Source organism: Salmo salar, chromosome 11 (assembly GCF_965601325.2).
Source record: "Salmo salar chromosome 11, fSalSal1, whole genome shotgun sequence".
Classification (NCBI taxonomy): Eukaryota; Metazoa; Chordata; class Actinopteri; order Salmoniformes; family Salmonidae; genus Salmo; species Salmo salar.
This window is the reverse complement of record NC_138301.1, coordinates 117524910-117552738: the sequence shown is the minus strand read 5'-3', so window position 1 is coordinate 117552738 and position 27829 is coordinate 117524910. Positions and strand designations below refer to the sequence as shown.

At 40.6% G+C, this 27829-nt stretch overlaps 1 protein-coding gene across 6 annotated transcripts; it reads left to right on the top strand.

Annotated features, from left to right (window-relative positions):
• The first annotated feature begins 907 nt into the window (after positions 1 to 907).
• On the top strand, positions 908 to 27442 carry LOC106593679 (sterile alpha motif domain-containing protein 9-like). 6 transcript variants are annotated; one of them, XM_045690202.2, is made up of 10 exons: positions 908 to 1089; positions 5187 to 5247; positions 7908 to 11285; positions 11653 to 11690; positions 13995 to 14062; positions 18120 to 18334; positions 24404 to 24645; positions 24791 to 24910; positions 25080 to 25221; positions 25377 to 27442. In XM_045690202.2, the coding sequence occupies exons 3-10, from the start codon at positions 8363 to 8365 to the stop codon at positions 25673 to 25675; spliced, it is 4047 nt and encodes a 1348-aa protein (XP_045546158.1). In that variant the 5' UTR covers positions 908 to 1089; positions 5187 to 5247; positions 7908 to 8362; the 3' UTR covers positions 25676 to 27442. The 6 variants fall into 6 exon arrangements, 3 of the variants coding, with proteins under 3 accessions (XP_045546158.1, XP_045546160.1, XP_045546161.1); XR_006757724.2 differs by lacking the exon at positions 24404 to 24645; XR_014379500.1 differs by lacking the exons at positions 18120 to 18334; positions 24404 to 24645.
• The last annotated feature ends 387 nt before the right edge of the window (positions 27443 to 27829 follow it).

The following is a 27829-nucleotide window of genomic DNA, read 5'->3' as shown; positions in this document are numbered from 1 at the left end:
ATTCAATATAGACTTTAATACAGAGTAATAAAGCCGAGCCGGTCCGCGGACAACAACTCCCTTCCTTCGGCCCCGGCTCTGCTTTTATGCACATACAATACATAGGTCCATCCTTTATGTAAATGAAGTAAAACCCCCTATGCGTTCTGCCACCTTTTTCTTTCAACCCAATGGATAACGCCCATATCTGCTTTTAGCTCTAACATAGTAGTGGCTGGATAACGCCCATATCTGCTTTTAGCTCTAACATAGTAGTGGCTGGATAACGCCCATATCTGCTTTTAGCTCTAACATAGTAGTGGCTGGATAACGCCCATATCTGCTTTTAGCTCTAACATAGTAGTGGCTGGATAACGCCCATATCTGCTTTTAGCTCTAACATAGTAGGGGCTAGACTCTCCTCATATGGATATGAAAATAATGCATGCATTGCAGGCTTACGCTTGGCATATATTTAGTCATGGCTATACATTCAGCTTGCCTGGCCGTTCCGTGGTTCCTGCTTGGGGATGTATGGCCACCTGTTTTCTCCACTCAGGGTCAGCTGCCAGTCTCCTCTTTCGCTAACTAATGTATTTCTATTTTTCTTTCCCTCAGCAAGTCTACCTTTCTCCCACATAAGCTTCCATAGTTTTGTAAGCAACCCCTGAACCTAGATCTATAGTTGCGTACCTGGAGCAGAGAGGAATCAGGGAAGGACTGCGTAGAGCCAGGTGTCAGATGTAGAGGAGGAAGGAACGTAGACTACACTGACAGAACACAGCCTGTTGTGCCTTATTGGTTAATCATAACACACACCCACTAGCAAGATTGCAAGGAAATCCATTTATGGGCAGGACATAGTAACATTGGGCAGGGTGATGTTATGACCTGTTTTACCTGTTCTCTCTCTGTCCTTCCCTTTACAGGAAATCAAAGCAGAATAAGGTGTGTGTAGTTGTTGGCCCATAGTCACTGTTGTTTTGTAGTCATGCATGGACCAGTATGTCTGTTTGATACACAGCAAGAAGCTTGCTGTAGTTGGTGTGTTGGAATGAATAGTCAAGGTTTCTCCAAGTCCAGTGTTTGTATGGGTAGACCAGACGGAAGGTACGTTTATTATTGTCTCTAAAATAACATATTTATAATTGTTACAACTCAGAAACGTAAGATATTTTTGGTAGAGCTATATCGTTTGCACCCAATAGCTTCGGGAAAGCCTCGGAGAAAAGCAAAACGTTCAGTCTGCGGTGTTCCCAGCAAACATGTCCACATTGACTTTGGAGGATTGTTAACATGGGGCTTTGTGACACACACACACACACACAGACACACACACACACAGACACACACACACACACACACACACACACACACACACACACACACACACACACACACACACACACACACACACACACACACACACACACACACACACACGGAGAGGGAAAGAGGGAGAGAAGCAAGAGATTAGAGAAGAATGAAACACATTAATTGCAGTTATTTTATCTGTGATTTTAGAAGACACCATTACATGGTGCTGTTAGACTGGGGTTATATATGATGTTAGACTGGGGTTGTATAGTTCCATTACATGGTGCTGTTAGACTGGGGTTGTATAGTTCCATTACATGGTGCTGTTAGACTGGGGTTATATAGTTCCATTACATGGTGTTGTTAGACTGGGGTTGTATAGTTCCATTACATGGTGCTGTTAGACTGGGGTTATATAGTTCCATTACATGGTGTTGTTAGACTGGGGTTGTATAGTTCCATTACATGGTGCTGTTAGACTGGGGTTATATAGTTCCATTACATGGTGCTGTTAGACTGGGGTTGTATAGTTCCATTACATGGTGTTGTTAGACTGGGGTTATATAGTTCCATTACACAGTGCTGTTAGACTGGGGTTATATAGTTCCATTACATGGTGCTGTTAGACTGGGGTTATATAGTTCCATTACACGGTGCTGTTAGACTGGGGTTATATAGTTCCATTACATGGTGCTGTTAGACTGGGGTTGTATAGTTCCATTGTATAGTTCCATTACATGGTGCTGTTAGACTGGGGTTATATAGTTCCATTAAATGGTGCTGTTAGACTGGGGTTATATAGTTCCATTACATGGTGCTGTTAGACTGGGGTTATATATGTTGTTAGACTGGGGTTATATAGTTCCATTACATGGTGCTGTTAGACTGGGGTTATATATGATGTTAGACTGGGGTTATATAGTTCCATTACATGGTGCTGTTAGACTGGGGTTATATAGTTCCATTACATGGTGTTGTTAGACTGGGGTTATATAGTTCCATTACATGGTGCTGTTAGACTGGGGTTATATAGTTCCATTACATGGTGCTGTTAGACTGGGGTTGTATAGTTCCATTACATGGTGTTGTTAGACTGGGGTTATATAGTTCCATTACACAGTGCTGTTAGACTGGGGTTATATAGTTCCATTACATGGTGCTGTTAGACTGGGGTTATATTGTTCCATTACACAGTGCTGTTAGACTGGGGTTATATAGTTCCATTAAATGGTGCTGTTAGACTGGGGTTATATAGTTCCATTACATGGTGCTGTTAGACTGGGGTTATATATGTTGTTAGACTGGGGTTATATAGTTCCATTACATGGTGCTGTTAGACTGGGGTTATATATGATGTTAGACTGGGGTTATATAGTTCCATTACATGGTGCTGTTAGACTGGGGTTATATAGTTCCATTACATGGTGCTGTTAGACTGGGGTTATATAGTTCCATTACATGGTGTTGTTAGACTGGGGTTATATAGTTCCATTACATGGTGTTGTTAGACTGGGGTTATATAGTTCCATTACACAGTGCTGTTAGACTGGGGTTATATAGTTCCATTACATGGTGCTGTTAGACTGGGGTTATATATGATGTTAGACTGGGGTTATATAGTTCCATTACATGGTGTTGTTAGACTGGGGTTATATAGTTCCATTACATGGTGTTACTGGGGTTATATAGTTCCATTACATGGTGTTACTGGGGTTATATAGTTCCATTACATGGTGCTGTTAGACTGGGGTTATATAGTTCCATTACATGGTGCTGTTAGACTGGGGTTATATAGTTCCATTACATGGTGCTGTTAGACAGGGGTTATATATGTTGTTAGACTGGGGTTATATAGTTCCATTACATGGTGTTGTTAGACTGGGGTTGTATAGTTCCATTACATGGTGTTGTTAGACTGGGGTTATATAGTTCCATTACATGGTGCTGTTAGACTGGGGTTATATAGTTCCATTACATGGTGCTGTTAGACTGGGGTTATATATGATGTTAGACTGGGGTTATATAGTTGCATTACATGGTGCTGTTAGACTGGGGTTATATATGATGTTAGACTGGGGTTGTATAGTTCCATTACATGGTGCTGTTAGACTGGGGTTATATATGATGTTAGACTGGGGTTATATAGTTTCATTACATGGTGCTGTTAGACTGGGGTTATATAGTTCCATTACATGGTGCTGTTAGACTGGGGTTATATAGTTCCATTACATGGTGTTGTTAGACTGGGGTTATATAGTTCCATTACATGGTGCTGTTAGACTGGGGTTATATAGTTCCATTACATGGTGCTGTTAGACTGGGGTTATATAGTTCCATTACATGGTGCTGTTAGACTGGGGTTATATAGTTCCATTACATGGTGCTGTTAGACTGGGGTTATATATGTTGTTAGACTGGGGTTATATAGTTCCATTACATGGTGTTGTTAGACTGGGGTTGTATAGTTCCATTACATGGTGTTGTTAGACTGGGGTTATATAGTTCCATTACATGGTGCTGTTAGACTGGGGTTATATAGTTCCATTACATGGTGCTGTTAGACTGGGGTTATATATGATGTTAGACTGGGGTTATATAGTTGCATTACATGGTGCTGTTAGACTGGGGTTATATAGTTCCATTACATGGTGCTGTTAGATTGGGGTTATATAGTTCCATTACATGGTGTTGTTAGACTGGGGTTATATAGTTCCATTACATGGTGCTGTTAGACTGGGGTTATATAGTTCCATTACATGGTGCTGTTAGACTGGGGTTATATAGTTTCATTACATGGTGTTGTTAGACTGGGGTTATATAGTTCCATTACATGGTGTTGTTAGACTGGGGTTGTATAGTTCCATTACATGGTGCTGTTAGACTGGCGTTATATATGATGTTAGACTGGGGTTATATAGTTTCATTACATGGTGTTGTTAGACTGGGGTTGTATAGTTTCATTACATGGTGTTGTTAGACTGGGGTTATATAGTTACATTACATGGTGTTGTTAGACTGGGGTTATATAGTTCCATTACATGGTGTTGTTAGACTGGGGTTATATAGTTCCATTACATGGTGCTGTTAGACTGGGGTTGTATAGTTTCATTACATGGTGTTGTTAGACTGGGGTTATATAGTTCCATTACATGGTGCTGTTAGACTGGGGTTGTATAGTTCCATTACATGGTGCTGTTAGACTGGGGTTATATATGATGTTAGACTGGGGTTATATAGTTCCATTACATGGTGCTGTTAGACTGGGGTTATATATGATGTTAGACTGGGGTTATATAGTTTCATTACATGGTGTTGTTAGACTGGGGTTGTATAGTTCCATTACATGGTGCTGTTAGACTGGGGTTATATATGTTGTTAGACTGGGGTTATATAGTTCCATTACATGGTGTTGTTAGACTGGGGTTGTATAGTTCCATTACATGGTGCTGTTAGACTGGGGTTATATATGATGTTAGACTGGGGTTATATAGTTTCATTACATGGTGTTGTTAGACTGGGGTTATATAGTTCCATTACATGGTGCTGTTAGACTGGGGTTATATAGTTCCATTACATGGTGTTGTTAGACTGGGGTTATATAGTTCCATTACATGGTGCTGTGAGATATTTCATATGTATGACATTCAGTTCCCTATCGTGAGTGAGCTGCCCTTAGGAAGTAACACCCACAGGAAGTGTCCTAAATAGCTTTATATTCCCTATATACTACACTACATTCGACCAGAGCCCTATGAAGTAGTACACTATACAGGGAATAGAAGGCCATTTGTGACGAATCTCTGGTGTAGGATCCGCCTCCTGCATCATATTTTTCTACATGTTGGAGTGTTTTAAGTAAAAACAAAACTAAATCTGTCTCTGTTCAGCAGGATCCATTTGGAGACGACAGAACACAAGATAATCTCTATTCCGGAGAGAGGAGATAGCAAAGTAAGTATCCAGAATAAAAATAGGGAATAGCAGATAAAGAGATTATCTAGATTAAAGAGTATTAGACAGAAGTTCATTGAATAATGGTTGAACTAAGTCACTGGCAACGTTTACAGAGGAAGTGAATGTTAAGATGGTGGAGGAGTTTAGACCATTGTTAATAATATTATTTTCTAGATTTCTATTTCTATGTTTTGTTGTCTATGTTTTGGCCAGGTATGGTTTCCAATCAGAGGCAGGTGTCTATCGTTGTCTCTGATTGGAAGCCATACTTAGGCAGCCTGTTTTTCTTTTGGGTTTTGTGGGTAGTTGTTTTCCGTTTTGTCAGTGTACCTTATGGAAATGTTGGCTGTTGTTTTTGTTATTTTGGTTTAAGTGTCATCATTAATAAAGAAAATATGAGCACTTTACATGCTGCGCCTTGGCCCCCTTTCGACGACCCTTGTGACATATACTATAGTAATACTACAGTAATGTCTGCAAAAACCCTACGGTCCGCAAAACCAGTACACTTTTTAACTATAGTAAATACTACAGTATTTAATTTGCTTATATCCTGCCTATTTCCCTCCCCATATCCCAATTTGGTCAATGCAGGTTTTAGAAAATAGCAGAAGCACTGAACAATCTGTTCAGACCCCAGTCCTACCTACAGTACCTACAGGTTATGAAAATGTAACCTTTTACAATTCCTCCAGTAATACTAAAACAGCGAAGGAGAAAGCCTCCAATTCGATGTCAAAGATAATAAAACAAAAACACCATAGTAAATACTACAGTATATTACAGTCTGTAAAAACGTTACAATAAATACTACAGTATACTACAATCTGCAAAAACACTACATTAATTAAGTATTTATACTATAGTTAACTGTAAATACTACAGTATACCACAGTAAATACTACAGTATTCATTGTAGTGTTTTTGTCTTTTCTTTTTTTGCTGGGTTTTTGATTGTGGGTTAGCCCGTGTTGGGCTGGTGTGGGCATTTTGTGGCCAGCATGTGTTAGGCTGATTTGAGTTTGGTGTAGGCTAGGCCTGTGTTGGGTTGGTTTCGGCTGGCCCATGTAAGGCTAATGTGGGCTTGGTGTGGGCTAGCCTGTGTTGGGCTGGTGTGGGCTTGGTGTTGGCTTGGTGTGGGATAACCTGTTTGGGCTGGTGTGAGCTTGGTGTTTGCTAGCCTGTGTTGGGATGGTGTAGTCTTGGTGTAGGCAAGCCTGTGTTGGGCTGGTGTGGGCTTGGTGTTGGCTTGGTGTGGGATAACCTGTTTGGGCTGGTGTGAGCTTGGTGTTTGCTAGCCTGTGTTGGGATGGTGTAGTCTTGGTGTAGGCAAGCCTGTGTTGGGCTGGTGTGGGCTTGGTGTTGGCTTGGTGTGGGATAACCTGTTTGGGCTGGTGTGAGCATGGTGTTTGCTAGCCTGTGTTGGGATGGTGTAGTCTTGGTGTAGGCAAGCCTGTGTTGGGCTGGTGTGGGCTTGGTGTTGGCTTGGTGTGGGATAACCTGTTTGGGCTGGTGTGAGCTTGGTGTTTGCTAGCCTGTGTTGGGCTGGTGTGGGCTAGCACATGCTGGGCAGGTTGGGCTTGATGTGGGATAGCTAGTGCCCACCTTACCCACCGAATACCCACATGGGGCAAATGGGGTCATATTTGCTGGCTTTCCTGGCTTCTATGGCAGCAGACCAACAAATACAGACAGCTTACAGTAGCTTTATACAGTAGGTGAGGAATCAGGGCAAAGGGTTTCAAAATGCCTTCTATCCCATTCACTAGGAAATAACTGAAAAGTGTATGCTTTTACAGTATATGTATAGTATTTAGTTTGTAAGATGGGTAGTGTTTCAGTGTTATCAGATCGAGCTGAAATTGTCTTTTACATGTATTAGAAATACGTATTTTAATTACCTCTGAGTATTTTGTCATTTGAATTACACTGGGCTGAACTACACTCCAATGTATTTGATATTTGATATTCTCAAAATACTGTCATTTGTATTTTCAAAATGCAAAATATGTTTACATTTTGTGCCCCCCCCCCTTCACCATGCATTGGTATCAGAAGTCTAATTGCACTATGGTGTAATAAGAGCTTCTGCTCCATGAAAAATATAAATGTGTATGTAAAAGTGAACAATTGCAAAGCATGCTGAGTATTATTCTAATGAGCTCCGCCCCTGAAATTAGGTAAAAAATAATACCCAGTGTGCTTTGCAGTTTATTTTGGTGTGTTCATTTTCACTTATATATTTTGATTTTGGTAATTTAGCAGACACTCTTATCAGATTGATTTGCTCAACTTAAGGTAGATAAACGACAACATATCACAGTCATAGCAAGTAAAATGTTTTTTGTAACTGTTACTGAGAATGTTGTTGCTGTTCGTCCCACCTACTTGCAAATGTATTCATATCTTAAAATGCAAAAAATGTATATTTTATGAAATACTGTACATTACAAGATACAAGTATGGTATTTTGTTTGTAAAATGAGTAATTCAGCAGTGTTTTAATTATATCAGATCAAGCTGAAATTGTCCCTTGATCTTTATGGTATTTTGTATCAGTATTTTTTCATTGTATTTAGTCATTTTTACCCATCCTGGTTTTCATTCATCAAACTTAATCTTATTTTGACTGAAATGTTGTTTGTTTTTTGTTGTAGATTGGACATGATAAAACATGTTGAAAATAACCAAGGCCAACTGGAACAAACGACAGCGCCACGTAAAAATAACATTGTCTTTAATTCAAATTTGGCCGTCGTTAAACCCAATAGAAAGCAAGGAACAAAGTCCTGACCAAAAACCATTGGCTTTATCTCAAATCAATCAACTCTTTCTGAACCTCTCTCTGAACACAGCCTCTGAGCACACTATACGTCTCTGATTCTTGGCCATGCCTCGCATTAATGTGATTGCTAAAATAAGATATATGCAATACATTAGTTGGAATGGTTGATATTCCAGGCTTATCTGTGCTGTACTTAGTAATAGCCTAGGGGAAAGGTTACTCCCTCCTTGCCACAGGAATTATCAGCCTTTGCAGGCGTCATCAGATGCCACAGATGAAAATCTATTTTCCCTCCACTGTGAGAGAGTCCCAACATAGCTACCTGTCATGGCAGGCAAAGTGATACCAACCCTATCCAATGCTGGGGGTGGGGTAATTCTCATGGACAGTGAACTCATGGACTCACTCTCATTTCTAGATGTCTTGAGTGCAAGTGAGTTTGAAGGAGAACAAATCCACCCAGCAGTTGCTTTGAAGACTGAGTCAGATTTTTACAAGGGAACCCCACCTAAATGGATGAACTTTTACCTGGCTGATGAGAGGGCAAACTCTGACAGCAGTGCCACACCTACAGGAGAAGAAAAGGAGATTGAATTTATCAGAAGAGATGGTTATGAAAAGCTGAGGGAACTCATCAACTTACAGAGACAGGGCAGTTGGAGTGTAAACAGTATTAAGCTGTTGCACCAGCCAGGCAGTGGAGGAACCACCCTGGCCATGCAAATACTCTGGGACCTGAGGAAAGAGCTCAGGTGTGCTGTTCTGGTCGACCCGTCTTCTGACAAGAAAGATATGGGCAAACAAGTCCAGAAAGACCCCCTGTCGGACACCAGGACTATCGCTAAACAGGTGATCGAACTTTTTGCAACCGGTGGTCCAGAAAACCAGAATACTGTGCTTCTTTTGCAGGACAATGAACACCTGAGGGACCACTTACAGGACTTTCTCATCAGAGAAATAACAGAGCAAAAAATCAGTGCTAAATTCCCTGTGGTCATAATTCTACAATGCATACGCTCGGCCAGTATCATAGACGATGAGGAGGATGAGAGTAGAACTGAGGCAGATTTACTCCTGAAATCACGTCTTTCTGACAAAGAGAAAACAAGCTTTGTTAGCAAAGAAAAACTAATACAGAGGCATCACAGAGACGAGATGGGGAAGTTTCACGGCTTTAACATAATGCAACATAATTTCAATGAAGAATACATGAGGAAAACATTTTGTTCAAAAGAGGGAAAAAAAATCACTGAATATCTTCAGCAAAACAAAGTCTCCCGCAACACCAAACTCTTTGCCTTTTTAGCTCTGGTGAACTCCTATGTTCCTGGCTCCTACCTCTTACAGTCACAATGTGAGGCATTCCTCAGCCATCAAGACCCCTTTGGTGTGAACCTGTCATTTGAGAAACGCATGCAACCTTTCAGTGATCTCATAGTCACATTCTCAAGACATGGAGGAGAAGACAAGAGAGTCTGCATAGCACACCCAGTACTTGCACATCAATGTGTTCAGTTGCTGGCAGATGCTGGTATAGCTAGGAGCTCAGCAACACTGGACTTTCTGCAGTACTTAACCAGACAACAAATTCAGCCATCCTTGTTACTGTTCTTCAAAGACATGTTAACAAAGAGAGAAACAACCTCAAATGGCCAAGAGATCTTTTCCAGGCTAATTCTAGATATGGAGAAACATGAAGGCATTCCTGAATGCGCGAATGTGTTGAAAACCGCGTCAGAAACATTCAAGCATGACCCGTTCTACCCTCAATCTCTTGCACGTTTTTACTACATCAAAATGTCTGATTTTACAAGAGCTGAGATTTGGGCTGAAAAAGCAAAAGAGAGAGTGCCCACCAACTCATTCATTGCTGATACACTTGGACAAGTTCATAAGAACCATTTGTATAAACAAGTCAGTGGAAAATCAGGTGAAAAATCAGGGACCAGAGACATTTTGTTTTGGGCAGAGAAAGCTATCAAGGCTTTCAAACAAGAGGAGGAGTTAGCTGAAAGGGAATCAGTGAATCACATGGAGGGTGACAGTCCAACAAAAATGTATCATACCTTCAACAACAGGGGAATCTTTGGTTATCTACAGGTTGCTAACATTGTTTATAATTCCCTCACAAATCTCAACCCAAAATGGAGGAAACTCCTTACCCAGGAAATATCAGCTGAACATCTCTCGATACTGTCTGAGGACAGAAAGCTCATGAAGTACCAGACTTTCATCACCAGCCTCAGAGGTGCGGTTGAAAGGAAATTTTATTGTTTTTTTGAGAGTTACCTCACTTACTCTGAGCCCAGGAACTGGAAGGATCAGACACCATACTTTCAGCGAGAAATTGTTGATTGTTTTAGGAAGTATTCAACTGCCCCCAGTCCAAAGGAGGACTTACCATTAAAGACACTCAAAGAAGAAATGGCCTCTACCTTTCCTGGCCTCTCCTCTCTCAATCCAAATACCAACTTGAGTAAAATCACAGAGCTGTGGAAAATAATCAATAAAGAAAACCCTGACGATGTTAACACTGCCTGTAATTACATCCTGGCCAACATCCTCCAGACCAATGGGCCAGTGGCATCTCCAGAACCCACAACTCTACCACAACTTAGAGCCATTCTTCAGAAGTTCATGGAGAAAGAAAATACCAAACTTTGGACTCCAGAGTTTTACCTCCTTGTCCTCCTACTGTTTTGGCCCGAGGAGGCAAGAGAGGGCGATGTCACCAATGACATTGATCTTAACAAGTATGTTGAGTGCATGAAACAGGCCTTTGACAACAAATACAAGAAGTACCTACAATCTAGGGAACTTGTGCCCTTGTTTTACCTGGGTAAAGGTGCTGGGTTGAAAAGACTTGTTCACAAATCAAGCATAGACAACATCTGTGTGCATCTGAAAACAGGGAAATCAAGGACTCTCAATAAAACAAGAGGCAGTGCAGAGATCAGGGACACTTGCATTCAGGATCACCTTCTTCGTGTCAATGGAGTGGTCAGAGTGCATAAGGCATTTGCCCGTATGGCAAACAAAGAGATCGAGATTTGTCCCCAGAAACAGGCCAGTGTGTGGAAGGATGGCAACATCTCATTTTACCTTGGCTTCAATATCAGTGGCCCTGTGGCTTTTGACATAAAGTACACAATGCATACAGTGGGATCTGGAACAAATGTTCAGAAACAAAGGGATGATGCCATTAGATCAGAGGGAACCAGAATGGAAGAATCAAAAACATTCAATCGAGGTAAGTCATACCTTTACTTGTATTAGGTCTATTCCACATGATGGTGCCCATTTTTTAAATGTTAGCAATGAGTGTAAAACTTTCTGAAGTAAATGATTACCTGGTAATGTTGACTTACCTAGACATTGGGGCCAAAATAAGTGACTTACTAAAAAATGAATATACAGATGACAGTTAGTCTTATACAGAATAGTATGTGGGGTGAATATCTCGATATATATTTATGTTAGCCAGTTATTTATTTGGTTTAATTCAAATATACAATGGTGTGTCTACTGTATCCATGGGTTTGTTTCTGAGATACAGTACCAGATGTCTCCAAATCCAAAACAAGTGAGATAATGTTGACCATTGATTCTTATTTCAGGGATTCCAATGGGTTTTAAGACTTCTAGCCACATTCATGTAAGTAATCATCTACACTTTGGCATACTGACTGCACTGCAGGGTTGGGTTCAATTCCCTTTTAATTCAGTTTTTTCAGGAAGTAAACTGAAATTCCAACTCCAATACTCTCAATGCACATACCACGCTTGAACGCTCCGCTTCTTGTCGGCAAAATCAGTTTGAGATACGTCGTCAGGCATTGCCATCAGGAAGGTGATGTCATTAAACACGGATCAAATTTGTTAAAATTACTAAATGACATTCATAGAATTTGAAAAGCGACAACAATGAGACCAATTTTGAAACGAGTGTTTCCACATTGCATAACCACTTCAAAGCTGACGCTTTTTTTTCTTTTAACCTGTTGAGGCTCGGGGGCAGTATTGAGAAATTTTGAAAAAAATATGTGCCCATTTTTAACTGCCTCCTACACCAACTCAGAAGCTAGGATATGCATATTATTAACACATTCGGATAGAAAACACTCTGAATTTTCTAAAACAGTTTGAATGGTGTCTGTAAGTATAACAAAACTCATATTGCAGGCAAAAACCTGTGAAAAATAGATCAACATTTTTTTTGTGACTGTACTATTTAGTGTCATTGTTTTATAGATACCATAGTGAGAAAGGATTCATTTCGCAACTCCTACGGCTTCCACTAGATGTCAACGATCTTTATAAAGTTGTTTGAAGCGTCTATGATGAACAGAGACCGGATGACAATGAAGAGAAGTTGACCTCCCTGGGATGTCGTCACTTCATTATTGGCTGCACCTGCGCAATCATGTGATGCGATACATTTTTCAAAGACGTTTTTCAAGACACAGGAGAGGTCGGGTTGAAACATTACTGATGTTTCACGTTAAAAATGGCTCTAAAGATTGATGCTAAACAACGTTTGACATGTTTGAACAATGTAAATAGATTATTTTTTTTACTTTTCGCCGTGACTCCCCCCCCCCCCCCCGCGCTACTTTTTAGTAGCCTACCGAAGCGCTAACAACATGGAACAACTTGGAGTTATTTGGACATCAATTATGAACTTTGTCAAAAGAAACCACATTTGTAGTGGACCTGGGATTTCTAGAAGTGCCAATGGATGAAGATAATCAAAGGTAAGGGAATATTGACAATAGTAATTTTGATATTACATGGTTACAGATGGTGCTAACCTGTATAGCCTAGCCTATTGTTCTTAGCACAGCACCCGGTTTATTGCAAATTGTGATTTCCCAGTAAAGTTATTTTGAAATCTGGCATTGCAGTAGCATTTACGAAATGTTAAACTATGAATATTTGAATGACAATAATATAATTTACCAATGTTATCGAATAGTAATTTTGTGATTTGTAACGTTGTTCACCGGAAGCATTTGAGAGAAAAAAAAATCTGATTTTCACCGCTTCGGTAAAATGCTGTTTTTGGATATAAATATGAACTTGATGGAACAAAAAATGCTTGTATTGTGTAACATAATGTCTTAGGAGTGTCATCTGAGGAAGATTGTCAAAGGTTGGTGCATAATTCTAGCTGGTTATCCGCTTATGGTGACGCATGTCTTTGAATTGACAAAACATTACACACAGCTATTTTCAATGTACTCTCCTAACATAACCTAACTTTATGCTTTCGCCGTAAAGCCTCTTTGAAATCGGACAATGTGGTTGGATTTAGGAGATGTTTATGATGTTCTCTCATCATAAAACAATATCAATTTAAACCATACAAGGCATAAACTTTACCTTAAATTGAGATCTTTACATTTTTCAGCCTGCAGCCGCTGTCTTTTCATATTCGAATCCAAATGTTTCAAGTTGGGCAGTTAGGTTCCTGCAAGAACCCCCACCGACTAAGGAGGGTCCTCGATGAACCCCACCGACTATGGGGTTCTTGGAAGAACCTTTTGGGGGCTATTTTCTGTGCCAAGAACCCTAAGATTCTTCAGAGATCTTTGATGATCTTAGAAGAAGCCTTGTTGAACGCCTAATTTGTAGAGTGTAGGGACCAATAATGCAGCATGAACACCCTGGCCAGATAGTTGGTCTTAAAGACAATCAAAGTGCTCTCTAACTCTGTGCTCTGTGTCTTTGTGTTTTATGGATAACAGTTGTATACGAGTTTGATTAATACAAGTTGTATTGTCTCAAAGCATGGTATAATGACAGTCTCAAACACAGGCGTGGAAAGTCTTTCATTCCAAACAGAGGCAAATATTGTAGGTAATGCAGCCTGTTGTTATTAACATCATCACTGCTTAGTAGAGAGAATGTAGGCCTTAAAGTGTTGGCTGACATGTTTGTGTTCTTTTTTCTATTCCAGACCCCAACTCTTTTGACAGAACCTGAATTGAAAAACATCCATCCACAATTGACAAAAACCCATTACAGGTTAGCATTTATTATCCATGAATACATTTTTCACTTGAAGGTGAAGGTCAGGATTTTACAACCTGATGTTAGATGGTTCCTCACGCTGACAGAAGTCTAAAAACCAGGAGAAACTGTAATTCATGGTTCAGTTTTGTCTTAACAGCCGCTTAGTTGGCGTGATGACATGTGAGCAAATGTTCAAAATGTCACGGCCAAATCAACTCCATATTTGGTTTGACGTTAATTAAGAAGAAAGAAAACACGCCCCTATTACTTCCATTGATTGTTTGCTAGTGGTTGCCAGCTTAGTTGACGTTTGTAGGACTGTTTTATTTCTTTCTTTAAACATTTGTCTTTTTGCAAGGGGAGTCCTGCTTCATACAAAACAATGCAGCAGGATGATAGAATATATATAATTTATGATATAAATACAACAATAAAGGCAGTATCATCAGAAATACAACACTACTAAACAATACTAGAAAAAAACAGTGAGGTCCAAAAGTATTGGGACAGTGAATTCTGTTGTTGTAGTTTTGGCTCTGTACTCCAGCACTTTGGATTTGAAATGATACAATGAGTATGAGGTTAAAGTGCAGACTGTCAGAAATTACAGCACTTTTTGTATAAGCATTGAGACAAATTAACTTATATGTGTATTAAAGTACACTGAACAAAAATATAAATGCAAAATGCAACAATTTCAAATATTTTACGAAGTTAAAGTTCATATAAGGAAATACATGTATTTGATCCTAGTCTTCCACATGACTAGGAATACAGATATGCATCTGTTGGTTACACCAGAGCATCCAAACATGCTCAATGGGTCACATGTCTGGTGAGTGTGCTGGCCATGGAAGAACTGGGACATTTTCAGCTTCCAGGAATGGTGTACAGATCCTTGCGACATGGGGCTGTGCATTATCATGCTGAAACATGAGGTGATGGTGGCGGATGAATGGCACGACAAACAGGCCTCATGATCTCGTCACGGTATCTCTGTGCATTCAAATTAACATTGATAAAATGCAATTGTGTCCGTAGCTTATGCCTACCCATACCATAACCCCACCACCACCATTGGGCACTCTGTTCACAACATTGACATCAGCAAACCGCTTGCGAAACGACACCATACATGCTGTCTGCGGTTGTGAGACAGGTTGGACGTACTGCCAAATTCTCTAAAATGACGTTGGAGGCGGCTTATGGTAGAGAAATGAACATTAAATTCTCTGCCAAAAGCTCTAGTGGACATTACTGCAGTCAGCATGCTAATTGCACGCTCCCTCAAAACTTGAGACATCCGTGGCATTTTTGTTTTGTGACAAAACTGCACAATTTAGTGGCCTTTTATTGTCCCCAGCACAAGGTGCACCTGTGTAATGATCCTGCTGTTTAATCAGCGATTTGATATGCCACACCTGTCAGGGGGATGGATTATATGCCGAAGGAGAAATACTCAGTAACAGGGATGGAACAAAAATTTGTGCACCAAATATTTGAGGAATAATCTTTTTGTGCGTATGGAACATTTCTGAGATTTTATTTCAGCTCATGAAACATGGGATCAACACTTTACATGTTGCATTTATATTTTTGTTCAGTATAGTAAACAGGTAAGTATTTGGTCCCATATTCAGAATGACTAACAACAAGCTGGAGACTCCACAAACTGGTTGGATGCATTTGGTTTGATTCAGATTATTTTCTTCCCAACAGAAAAAAAAGGAATTGTAAATCATGTATTATGTCATTTTAATTGTAAATCATGTATTATGTCATTTTAATTGTAAATCATGTATTATGTCATTTTAATTGTAAATCATGTATTATGTCATTTTAATTGTAAATCATGTATTATGTCATTTTAATTGTAAATCATGTATTATGTCATTTTAATTGTAAATCATGTATTATGTCATTTTAATGGTAAATCATGTATTATGTCATTTTAATTGTAAATCATGTATTATGTCATTTTAATTGTAAATCATGTATTATGTCATTTTAATTGTAAATAAGAATAGAATATGTTCTACATTAATGTTGCTAATGACGGATGATTAATCGTGAATAATGATGAGCGAGAAAGTTACTGACGCATAAATATCATACCCCCAAGACATCCTAACCTCTCACAATTAGAATAACGGGAAGTTAGGATATGATATTAACGTAGTATTTTTACTGCTTTAATACACAAATGAATTTTTCCCCTATAATGGGGGGACTACAGTATGAACAAACAGTGCTGTAATTTCTAAACGGTTCGCCTGATATGGATCAAAATACCCTCAAATTAAAGTTGTCAGTCTGCACTTTAACTTCATAGTCATTGTATCATTTCAAATCCAAAATGCTGGAGTACAGAGCCAAAATCTTTGGAGCTCACTGTACATTTTGTCTGTGAACAGGTCATTTACCAATTCCCTAAAATGCCCAAAAGGCAGGAGTGAATTTAACTGTATTGTACTCTGAAATTTGTTCCATGTATGCGACACATAAAAACAAAAGCTGTTTTACCTAAATCGGTAGCTACCAAAGGAATTCCAAGAGTTAGCCGTTCCTGTGAGCGAGTAAGTTGCACTAAAAGGTACACTAAAAGTATGTGGACACCTGCTCATCGAACGTTTCATTCCAAAATCATGGGCATTGTTATGGAGTTGGTCGCCACCTTTGCTACTGTAACAGTCTCCACTCTTCTGGGAAGGCTTTCCACTAGATGTTGGAACATTGCTGCGGGGACTTGCTTCCATTCAGCCACAAGAGCATTAGTGAGGTCGGGCACTGATGTTGGGCGATTAGACCTGGCTCGCAGTCAGCGTTCCAATTCATCCCAAAGGTGTTCGATGGGGTTGAGGTCAGATTTCTGTGCAGGCCAGTCAAGTTCTTCCACACAGATCTTGACAAACCATTTCTGTATGGACCTCGCTTTGTGCACGGGGGCATTGTCATGCTGAAACAGGAAAGGGCCTTGCCCAAACTGTTACCACAAAGATGGAAGCACAGAATCGTGCAGAATGTCATTATATAATGTAGTGTTAAGATTTCCCTTAATTGGAACTAAAGGGGCCTAGCCCGAACCATGAAAAACACAGTTGGCATTATGCATTTGGGCAGGTAGCGTTCTCCTGGCATCCGCCAAACCAAGATTCGTCCATTGGACTGGCAAATGGTGAAGTGTGATTCATCACTCCAGAGAGGTCAGTGTTTCCACTATTCCAGAGTCCAATGGAGGTGAGCTTTACACCACTCCAACCGACGCTTGGCATTGCGCATGGTGATCTTAGGCTTGTGTGCGTCTTCTCGGCCATGGAAACCCATTTCATGAAGCTCCCGATGAACAGTTCTTGTGCTGACGTTGCTTCCAGAGGAAGTTTGTAACTCGGTAGTGAGGACAACCGAGGACAGCCGACTTTTACACATTACGCACTTCAGCACTCGGCGGTCCCGTTCTGAGCCATTGTTGCTCCTAGACGTGTCCACTTCACAATAATAGCATTTACAGTTTCTCTAGCAGGGCAGAAATTTGACAAACTGACTTGTTGGAAAGGTGGCATCCTATGACGGTGCCACGTTGAATGTCACTGAGCTCTTCAGTACAGGCCATTCTACTGACAATGTTTGTCTATGGAGATTGCATGGCTGTGTGTTCGATTTTATACACCTGTCAGCAACAAATCCACTAATTTGAAGGGATGTCCACATACTGTACCTTTGGCCATGTCGTGTACTTCCTTCCTCTGTGCGTTAGAAGCGATGTGTCGTAATATGGTAAATTCTGCAAGAGAGCTGTAAATGAATAGAATGCAATGTTGCATTCTCTGCTTTGCCAGTGACAGCCAGCCCACTTTCTGATACAGATCACAGTCAAATCGGACACAGGTAATAATGCAGCAGCGTTCATATATATTATATCGCCGTAGTCAACGCGACATCATTTATTTTAAATAGAAAGAAAACCGAACAATGGATTATAGTTTCTCCTGGCCCATACACTACTTCCTGGGTGAGGAACCATCTAAAATGTTTATTCAAATGAGTGCCACTTCTGTCCTGTGGCCCCCAGGCTCCAGTGCCCCCATGCAGGCCTGTTCCAGTGTATGTTGACAGGGCTGGTGTTTCTGATGGAGAGGGAAGGGGAGGTGCTTTACAGGACTGTCCAATGGGACGACAGTCTCCTGCACTCCACAGGCCGGACACCTGCCGGACCTCTGTTTAGCATTGAGTGTCCTCAGGGATCTGTTCGTCAGTTACACCTCCCACACTGTGAGATTTCCTCTGGTGAGTTTTACACTACGTCTTCATCAAAGTTCAAATGTCAACATCTGTCCAAATAGACAATTGAACATATTCTTGGGATAGGGCAGAGTCATTAAAGACTTCAACTGGGTACATGGTAAGGAAACAGGTCATGCTAGACAGAATTACACAAATATTGTTCATTACTAATTAATTAGGGTGTTACAGTTACAGGGGTAAATATGAAAGCTCTAATTGAAACAAACTACTACGGAACTCCATCAAACAGCGTTCTTAAAGTTGTTTAAAGTTGAATGGTTAAGTAAACACGGTAGAAATAGAAATGTCACAGCGAAGAATTTAGGGTCCAATTCAAACAGATCTGCTTTAGCCGACAGCCACATAGCTGATGTTTTAACGGTGTCGGAGGTGGAACTGCTTTACAGCTGTCAAATCCACAAATGGTTCCTGGCATTATACAGTACCTAAAGCGGACATTGCGATCGGCTGCACGGAGTTAAATTACGAGAAATCCAATGCAGTCTTGTTTACAAGTTCTAACACTGGAATGTGAGATGTAATCTACACCTCGATTAAACTGATAGAAATACTAATTATTTTGTTTCATGATTTTCACTTTCTCGTTCTGAACTTCTAACCCGAGTGGGACGGGTGTGGTTTCTTGACAATGATCACAAGAGTAGCTGCTCACCAATTTGACAGCTCTTTTGCAATTCCACCTACCAACACCTCCAAAAACATCCACTATCGCCCGGGTTAACGCTTGATCTGATTGGATCTAGGCCTTAGTTCAGTAGGTACTGCAGCAGCACTCAGTCAAGGTAGAGCAAACAGCACAGCACACAGTGAGAAGCCACACAAGCTAGAAAGTGTGGCTACAAATTGACTGAGGATTCAGGATTTATTCTGTGTTTAAACCATTAAACACAGAATAAAATAAATAAATAAATATGAATTATAATAAAATGCAAACGGTTCAATAAATAAGGCCCAGAAACAAACAAAACTTTACTTAATAAGCTTTACAACAACAATACTCTAAAACACCTTGACAACAACAATACTCTAAAATACCTTTACAACAACAATACTCTAAAACACCTTGACAACAACAATACTCTAAAATACCTTTACAACAACAATACTCTAAAATACCTTTACAACAACAATACTCTAAAATACCTTTACAACAACAATACTCTAAAATACCTTTACAACAACAATACTCTAAAACACCTTGACAACAACAATACTCTAAAACACCTTGACAACAACAATACTCTAAAATACCTTTACAACAACAATACTCTAAAATACCTTTACAACAACAATACTCTAAAATACCTTTACAACAACAATACTCTAAAACACCTTGACAACATCAATACTCTAAAATACCTTTACAACAACAATATTCTAAAACACCTTGACAACAACAATACTCTAAAATACCTTTACAACAACAATACTCTAAAATACCTTTACAACAACAATACTCTAAAACACCTTGACAACAACAATACTCTAAAATACCTTGACAACAACAATACTCTAAAATACCTTTACAACAACAATACTCTAAAATACCTTTACAACAACAATACTCTAAAACACCTTGACAACAACAATACTCTAAAATACCTTTACAACAACAATACTCTAAAATACCTTTACAACAACAATACTCTAAAATACCTTTACAACAACAATACTCTAAAACACCTTGACAACAACAATACTCTAAAATACCTTTACAACAACAATACTCTAAAATACCTTTACAACAACAATACTCTAAAACACCTTGACCGCGTGGCAGCTTGGAGTCCAGCAGTCTACCTCTCCTCTCCCTGATCTGGCTTCAAATCAAATCTAATTATATTTGTCACATGCGCCGAATACAACAGGTGTAGACCTTACCGCGAATTGCTTACTTACACGCGCTTTACCAACAATGCAGTTCAAGTGTCACGACTTCCGCCAGAGTCGGTCCCTCTCCTTGTTCGGCGGTTGACGTCACCGGCCTTCTAGCCATCACCGATCCACTTTTCATTTTCCATTTGTTTTGTCTTTGTTTTTTACACACCTGGTTTCAATTCCCCCATTACATGTTCATTATTTAACCCTCTGGTTTCCCCCATGTTTGTGTGCGTGTTTGTTTTATTGTAAGGCTGTATCTGACGGCTGGTATATTGTTACCGGGTTTTGTTATTACGCCTGTTTATTTTGTGGTACCGGTATTTTTCCAGCGCCATAGTATTGTGTTTATACTGGTATTTTCTTGAATTAAATACCTTGTCCACGCATCTCAGCTCTCCTGCGCCTGACTCCTTTCACCAGTTACCCACAGCCTTGACATCAAGAAATAGAGTTAACCTGTTATGGCTAGGGGGCAGTATTTTCACGGCCGGATAAAAAAACGTACCCGATTTAATCTGATTATTACTCCTGCCCAGAAACTAGAATATGCATATAATTATTAGCTTTGGATAGAAAACACTCCAAAGTTTCTAAAACTGTTTGAATGGTGTCTGTGAGTATAACAGAACTCATTTGGCAGGCCAAAACCTGAGAAGATTCTGTACAGGAAGTACCCCGTCTGACCATTTCTTGGCCTTCTTGATTATCTCTATCCAAAACAGGGGATCTCAGCTGTTACGTGACACTTCCTACGGCTCCCATGGGCTCTCAGAAGGCGGCAAAAAGCTGAATCGTGGCTTTGCAGGCCCTGGCTGAAAAACATTAGCGCATTTTGATAGTGGTCGAACAGAGTACAGAGACTGGCGCACGCGTGCATGAGGACTGTCGTCTTTGAACGAAAACCACCACTCCCGGTTGGAATATTATCGCTTTTTTACGAGAAAATTGGCATAAAATTTGATTTTAAACAGTGGTTGACATGCTTCGAAGTACAGTAATGGAATATTTAGACATTTTTTTGTCACGAAATGCGCCATGCTCGTGACCCTTATTTACACTTCGGATAGTGTCTTGAACGCATGAACAAAACGCCGCTATTTGGATATAACTATGGATTATTTTGAACCTTTTTGAAATCGGACAGTGTGGTTAGATAAAGGAGAGTCTTGTCTTTAAAATGCTGGTAAATAGTCATATGTTTGAAAAATGGAAGTTTTTGTATTTTTGAGGAATTTGTAATTCGCGCCACGCCTATCATTGGATATTGGAGCAGGTGTTCCGCTAGCGGAACGTCTACATGTAAGAGGTTAAGAAAATATTTACTAAATAAACGAAAGTTAAAAAAAATCTAATCATAAAGTAACACAAGAAAATGACATAACAATAAAGAGGCTTACAGGGGGTACCGGTACAGAGTCAATGTGGAGGCTATATACAGAGGGTACCGATACAGAGTCAATGTGGAGACAAAATACAGGCGGTACCGGTACAGAGTCAATGTGGAGACTATATACAGGGGTACCGGTACAGAGTCAATGTGGAGACTATATACAGTGGGTACCGGTACAATGTGGAGACTATATACAGTGGGTACCGGTACAATGTGGAGACTATATACAGGGGGTACTGGTACAGAGTCAATGTGGAGACTATATACAGTGGGTACCGGTACAGAGTCAATGTGGAGACTATATACAGTGGGTACCGGTACAGAGTCAATGTGGAGACAAAATACAGGCGGTACCGGTACAGAGTCAATGTGGAGACTATATACAGTGGGTACCAGTACAATGTGGAGACTATATACAGAGGGTACCGGTACAGAGTCAATGTGGAGACTATATACAGTGGGTACCGGTACAATGTGGAGACTATATACAGAGGGTACCGGTACAGAGTCAATGTGGAGACTATATACAGTGGGTACCGGTACAATGTGGAGACTATATACAGGGGGTACTGGTACAGAGTCAATGTGGAGACTATATACAGTGGGTACCGGTACAGAGTCAATGTGGAGACTATATACAGGGGTACCGGTACAGAGTCAATGTGGAGACTATATACAGGGGGTACCGGTACAGAGTCAATGTGGAGACTATATACAGGGGGTACCGGTACAGAGTCAATGTGCCGGGGGTACAGGTTAGTCTGGGTAATATGTACATGTAGGTAGGGGTAAAGTGACTATGGGGGTACAGGTAAGTCTGGGTAATATGTACACAGGAAGCGGCGCAGGTCCTAATCCAGGCACTTGTCATCTCCCGTCTGGATTATTGCAACTCGCTGTTGGCTGGGCTCCCTGCCTGTGCCATTAAACCCCTACAACTCATCCAGAACGCCGCAGCCCGTCTGGTGTTCAACCTTCCCAAGTTCTCTCACGTCACCCCGCTCCTCCGCTCTCTCCACTGGCTTCCAGTCGAAGCTCGCATCCGCTACAAGACCATGGTGCTTGCCTACGGAGCTGTGAGGGGAACGGCACCTCCGTACCTTCAGGCTCTGATCAGTCCCTACACCCAAAGAAGGGCACTGCGTTCATCCACCTCTGGCCTGCTCGCCTCCCTACCTCTGAGGAAGCACAGTTCCCGCTCAGCCCAGTCAAAACTGTTCGCTGCTCTGGCACCCCAATGGTGGAACAAGCTCCCTCACGACGCCAGGACAGCGGAGTCAATCACCACCTTCCGGAGACACCTGAAACCCCACCTCTTCAAGGAATACCTGGGATAGGATAAAGTAATCCTTCTAACCCCCCCCTTAAAAGATTTAGATGCACTATTGTAAAGTGGTTGTTCCACTGGATATTTAAGGTGAATGCACCAATTTGTAAGTCGCTCTGGATAAGAGCATCTGCTAAATGACTTAAATGTAAATGTAAATGTACATGTAGGTAGGGATAAAGTGACTATGGGGGTACAGGTTAGTCTGGGTAGGTGTACATGTAGGTAGGGGTAAAGTGACTATGGGGGTACAGGTTAGTCTGGGTAATATGTACATGTAGGTAGGGGTAAAGTGACTATGGGGACACAGGTTAGTCTGGGTAGGTGTACATGTAGGTAGGGCTAAAGTGACTATGGGGTACAGGTTAGTCTGGGTAGGTGTACATGTAGGTAGGGGTAAAGTGACTATGGGGGTACAGGTTAGTCTGGGTAATATGGACATGTAGGTAGGGGTAAAGTGACTATGGGGGTACAGGTTAGTCTGGGTAGGTGTAGATGTAGGTAGGGGTAAAGGGACTATGCACCCAGACCCGCTTCATCTTCTTCTTCTATGATGGGTTTTAGGGCTACATCCTGAAACGTTGTTCCTGTATTTCTGTAAACAGAATCCAAAACAGAAATGGGAGAAACTACAACGTTTGACGTCCTCTAACGTCCGAAAACAACATACAAAACAAAACAAAAAATGATCCTCAATCAATCAACTTTACTCAGAGCCCTACACAGATCCAGGGACCTGAGAGGATCCCATTTCTCCTGCCAGTACTTCATGCAGTTCCCATTGCTCCTGCCAGTACTTCATGCAGTTCCCATTGCTCCTGCCAGTACTTCATGCAGTTCCCATTGCTCCTGCCAGTACTTCATGCAGTTCCCATTGCTCCTGCCAGTACTTCATGCAGTTCCCATTGCTCCTGCCAGTACTTCATGCAGTTCCCATTGCTCCTGCCAGTACTTCATGCAGTTCCCATTGCTCCTGCCAGTACTTCATGCAGTTCCCATTGCTCCTGCCAGTACTTCATGCAGTTCCCATTGCTCCTGCCAGTACTTCATGCAGTTCCCATTGCTCCTGCCAGTACTTCATGCAGTCCATCCCCTGTTATTTCCCTCGCTCCCAAGAATTGTTCAGCTGGAGCGACGACGACAGCAGTCCTTCCTGAGTTCTTATCCACTCCTGTAGTGTAGTTTACCACCATTGTAATAAATTCCAAAAAGTTCACATTTTTTCATGATAATGGTATCACTCATGTCCATCCCTCTGCAAACATATGACACGCCCAAACGCTTAAAGGGAGGGCCACAGGTGTGCTTAATCACTTCGTTATCCTTGAAGTAATTGGAAACATCAATCCCAGAGCACAATAGCGATATTCAAAATGACTACCTAGTAACAGGACGATCTTCACCCTGTTACACAATCAACACAGTTCACAAATGACCCTTTTCTCTATTGCAGGGAAAGGCTTTGATTCCTTATCTGTGGTCCATGTTACTGGTGACAGTGTGGAGGTTTTGCAGCCAGTCAGGGTGACTGACTCACATGCTGTGATGGACATCACAGACCTTTCCTTATGGGGCCTGGTATCCTCCTACTTCTCATCCTCAGTGGAAGGCCAAGTGCTGCTGTTCCACAAACCACAACTCCGCAAGCCAACTCTGAACGTACATTTACTTCCAGTGAATGTGCCTGTCACTGAGGTGCAAGAACCCTTACATTCAGTATAGGGACACTTTTGTTGCTAAAATGAATCTGAAAGTCACTTTAGGAAGTAAATTATGTAATTTGTCTCTCCTCTGATAATCAAAGAACCCTTATTGATAACCAGCTCTTATTCTATTGCAGGTGGAGAAGCTACAGCGGGCCTGCAAATACATTCAGATCCCCTCTAACTGCCTGCTCACCTGTGGGGAAATATACAAACTCTGCTGTGATTCTGCTGAGAAAAACAAGATACAACCATCGGTACAATAAATCATATTTTTCCACGTTTTTTTTAGCAGACATGTCCTGGATCATGTGAATGTAACATTGTCGTACCAAATGCTGTGTGATTTTGAAATGTGAGCTGTGCTGATCCATGTACTGAATGTCAGTTGGTGGAGACATAACGTTGACTTTCCATGTGTTTCAGGAGGAAAGGTTTCGCCGTGACTACGGCCCCAACTACCACCCCACCTTCCAGGTGATCCTGGAGGCAGGTACAGAGGATGTGGAGCTTAGGCTTCTGAAGAGAGGGGATGAGGAGGTATGGATACGCCAAGTGCCACTAACAGGTAAGTTGTTATTTAAACCCATCCAGTCCCTTTACTGTCATACACGTATCTATAATGTGGATCATCTACAAGTAAATGTAGAAGGTATCTTCCATCACAAGTACATGTTTGGCAAATGTATCTCTTACTTTTCCCTGCCCCCCCCCCCCCCCCAGATACTGTGTTGATTGGTGGGCTGGAGGTCCGTGCTGTGGAGCAGCTGCGTTTTGTGCGGTGTAAGTTTGTGGAAAAAGTATCAGAGCCTACTATTAAATGTCTCCTGGATGGGCTCCTGCAGAAGAAAGTGGTCAACAATTATGAAAAAGACTCAGTAAAGGTAATAGCTGAGAAGGCAGACAAGGCACGTGCCATCATCGACATGGTGCTGAATAAAGGAACTTTTGCATGTTTGACAATGAAAACACTTCTGTGTGAATTAGACCAATGCTTAAGCTCAGAACTGGGTTTGAACTAGAACATTGTTGGAGAATGAGACAACTTGTTGAGTGTACCCATCCCCCGGCATGAGTATCTAGGCAAACCGCTACAGATGTAAGATCTTAATTTGATCACCTATGTTGCAGAACTTTCCTTTAAAACTTGAAGTGTATTTGATGTTTAAAAAGGCTTCTAAAGTTTGTAATTTCCAAATTTCAGACTTGATTTTACCTTATGTATTAACCGCTACAAAATATCCATTAAATGTCCATTAATATAATATGTACACATGATATTTCACATTTCTTGTGGCTGCAAGATTATTTTCCTGCTGTTGGAGACTGGATCAAATTAAAAAAGGTTAAGGATCGGCCCCTTTTTTAAATTTTCGCTTTAAATGACATACCCAAATCTAACTGAGGGTAGCTCAGGACCTGAAGCAAAGATATGCATTATCTTGCTACCATTTGAAAGGAAACACTTTGAGGTTTGTGGAAATGTGAAACGAATGTAGGAGAATAAAACACATTAGATCTGGTAAAAGATAATACAAAGAAAAAACAAATAGTTACAAAAAAAAATTGTACCATCATCTTTGAAATGCAAGAGAAAGATCATAATGTATTATTCCAGCCCAGGTGCAATTTAGATTTTGGCCACTAGATGGCAGCAGTGTGTGTGTGTGTGTGTGTGCAAAGTTTTAGACTGATCCAATGAACCATTGCATTTCTGTTCAAAATGTTGTATCAAGACTGCCCAAATGTGCCTAATTTGTTTATTAATAACTTTTCATGTTCAAACCTGTGTACTCTCCTCAAACAATAGCATGGTATTATTTCACTGTAATAGCTACTATAAATTGGACAGTGCAGTTAGATGAACAAGAATTTAAGCTTTCTGACAATATCAGATATGTCTATGTCCTGGGAAATGTTCTTGTTACTCACAACCTCATGCTAATCGCATTAGCCTATGTTAGCTCAACTGTCCAGCAAGGGACCCACCAATCCCAAAGAACTTTTAAGATCCTACATCTGTTCACAGAGATGTCATCACCCTGACTCGCAGAATATCACTTCACATTCAACACTGTACGGAGACAAAACTCTGTTAACAATGTTCATTTGGATCATGTTTAAGAGCGCCTGCTAAATGGCCAAAGTATACATTTAATTTTAATATACACTGTGTATTGTTGGAAGTGTTTAACAAAATGTATGAAAGTTGTCAAAATGAACAGTCGGTCATTAGCTGTTTACCAACTCTCGTGGTAAACAGGAATACCTGGGATAGGATAAAGTAATCCTTCTAACCCCCCCTTAAAAGATTTAGATGCACTATTGTAAAGTGGTTGTTCCACTGGATATTATAAGGTGAATGCACCAATTTGTAAGTCGCTCTGGATAAGAGCGTCTGCTAAATGACTTAAATGTAAATGTATATCCGTGCGAGCCAGTGCATGCTAGCAATAGAGAAACTTGAACAATTTGAGTATCAACATTGACTCAAGACGCGATTCTGTAAATAAAAACGTCTGGCTGACATTTTGTACATTGTTCTATTCCAGCCAACCAAAATGAACCATATTTATATGGAAACATTGTATTATTGTTATTAATATGAATATTGATAATGAATATTGATAATGTATTTCTTTTTTTGTAAACGTATGTTTGTGAATTGGAGACCTACGTGAAAATGTTTTTTATTTTCTTACAATAGATCCTAGTTTTTAGTGTTCGATACACTACGTTTATGAATGTTCTCTCACATGCTGTAAATAAAAAGTGATAGAGAAACGTAATCGTTGAATATTGTAAGAGCTTTCATTGTCTGCTTATATGCCCCCTTTATTTATCCTACGGTTCTGACTTGGTGTACAGGGAGAACACTGTAAGAAAGGCCCATGTTCTGAATTCTGTCTCTGTACATTACAAAAGTGCTAAACAAATAGTTCTATTGACTACGTCCATCCTAGCTCGCTCATTAATGTCAATCGAAATTACGGATTGCCTCTTATCCGCTTGTCGTTCGTTTCCTTATGCCATAGTTTGTACATCTCAATGGTCAGTAGAAACCACATTTGTTTAAACAAGTCAGCTATATCAGCTATGTTTTCTTAAAAGCCAGTAAATGAGGCGGAATGAAGTGTTTCGCTGCCAGACAAGGCTCCGCTGATAACCAGGTGCAG

Excerpts from the sequence above, each read along its gene's own strand:
- LOC106593679 (XM_045690202.2), top strand. The coding sequence starts at position 8,363 with ATGGCAGGCAAAGTGATACCAACCCTATCCAATGCTGGGGGTGGGGTA. Across the intron at positions 18,335-24,403 it reads ACACTGTGAGATTTCCTCTG|GGAAAGGCTTTGATTCCTTA; the intron begins GTGAGTTTTACA and ends TCTCTATTGCAG. Across the intron at positions 24,911-25,079 it reads AAAACAAGATACAACCATCG|GAGGAAAGGTTTCGCCGTGA; the intron begins GTACAATAAATC and ends CATGTGTTTCAG.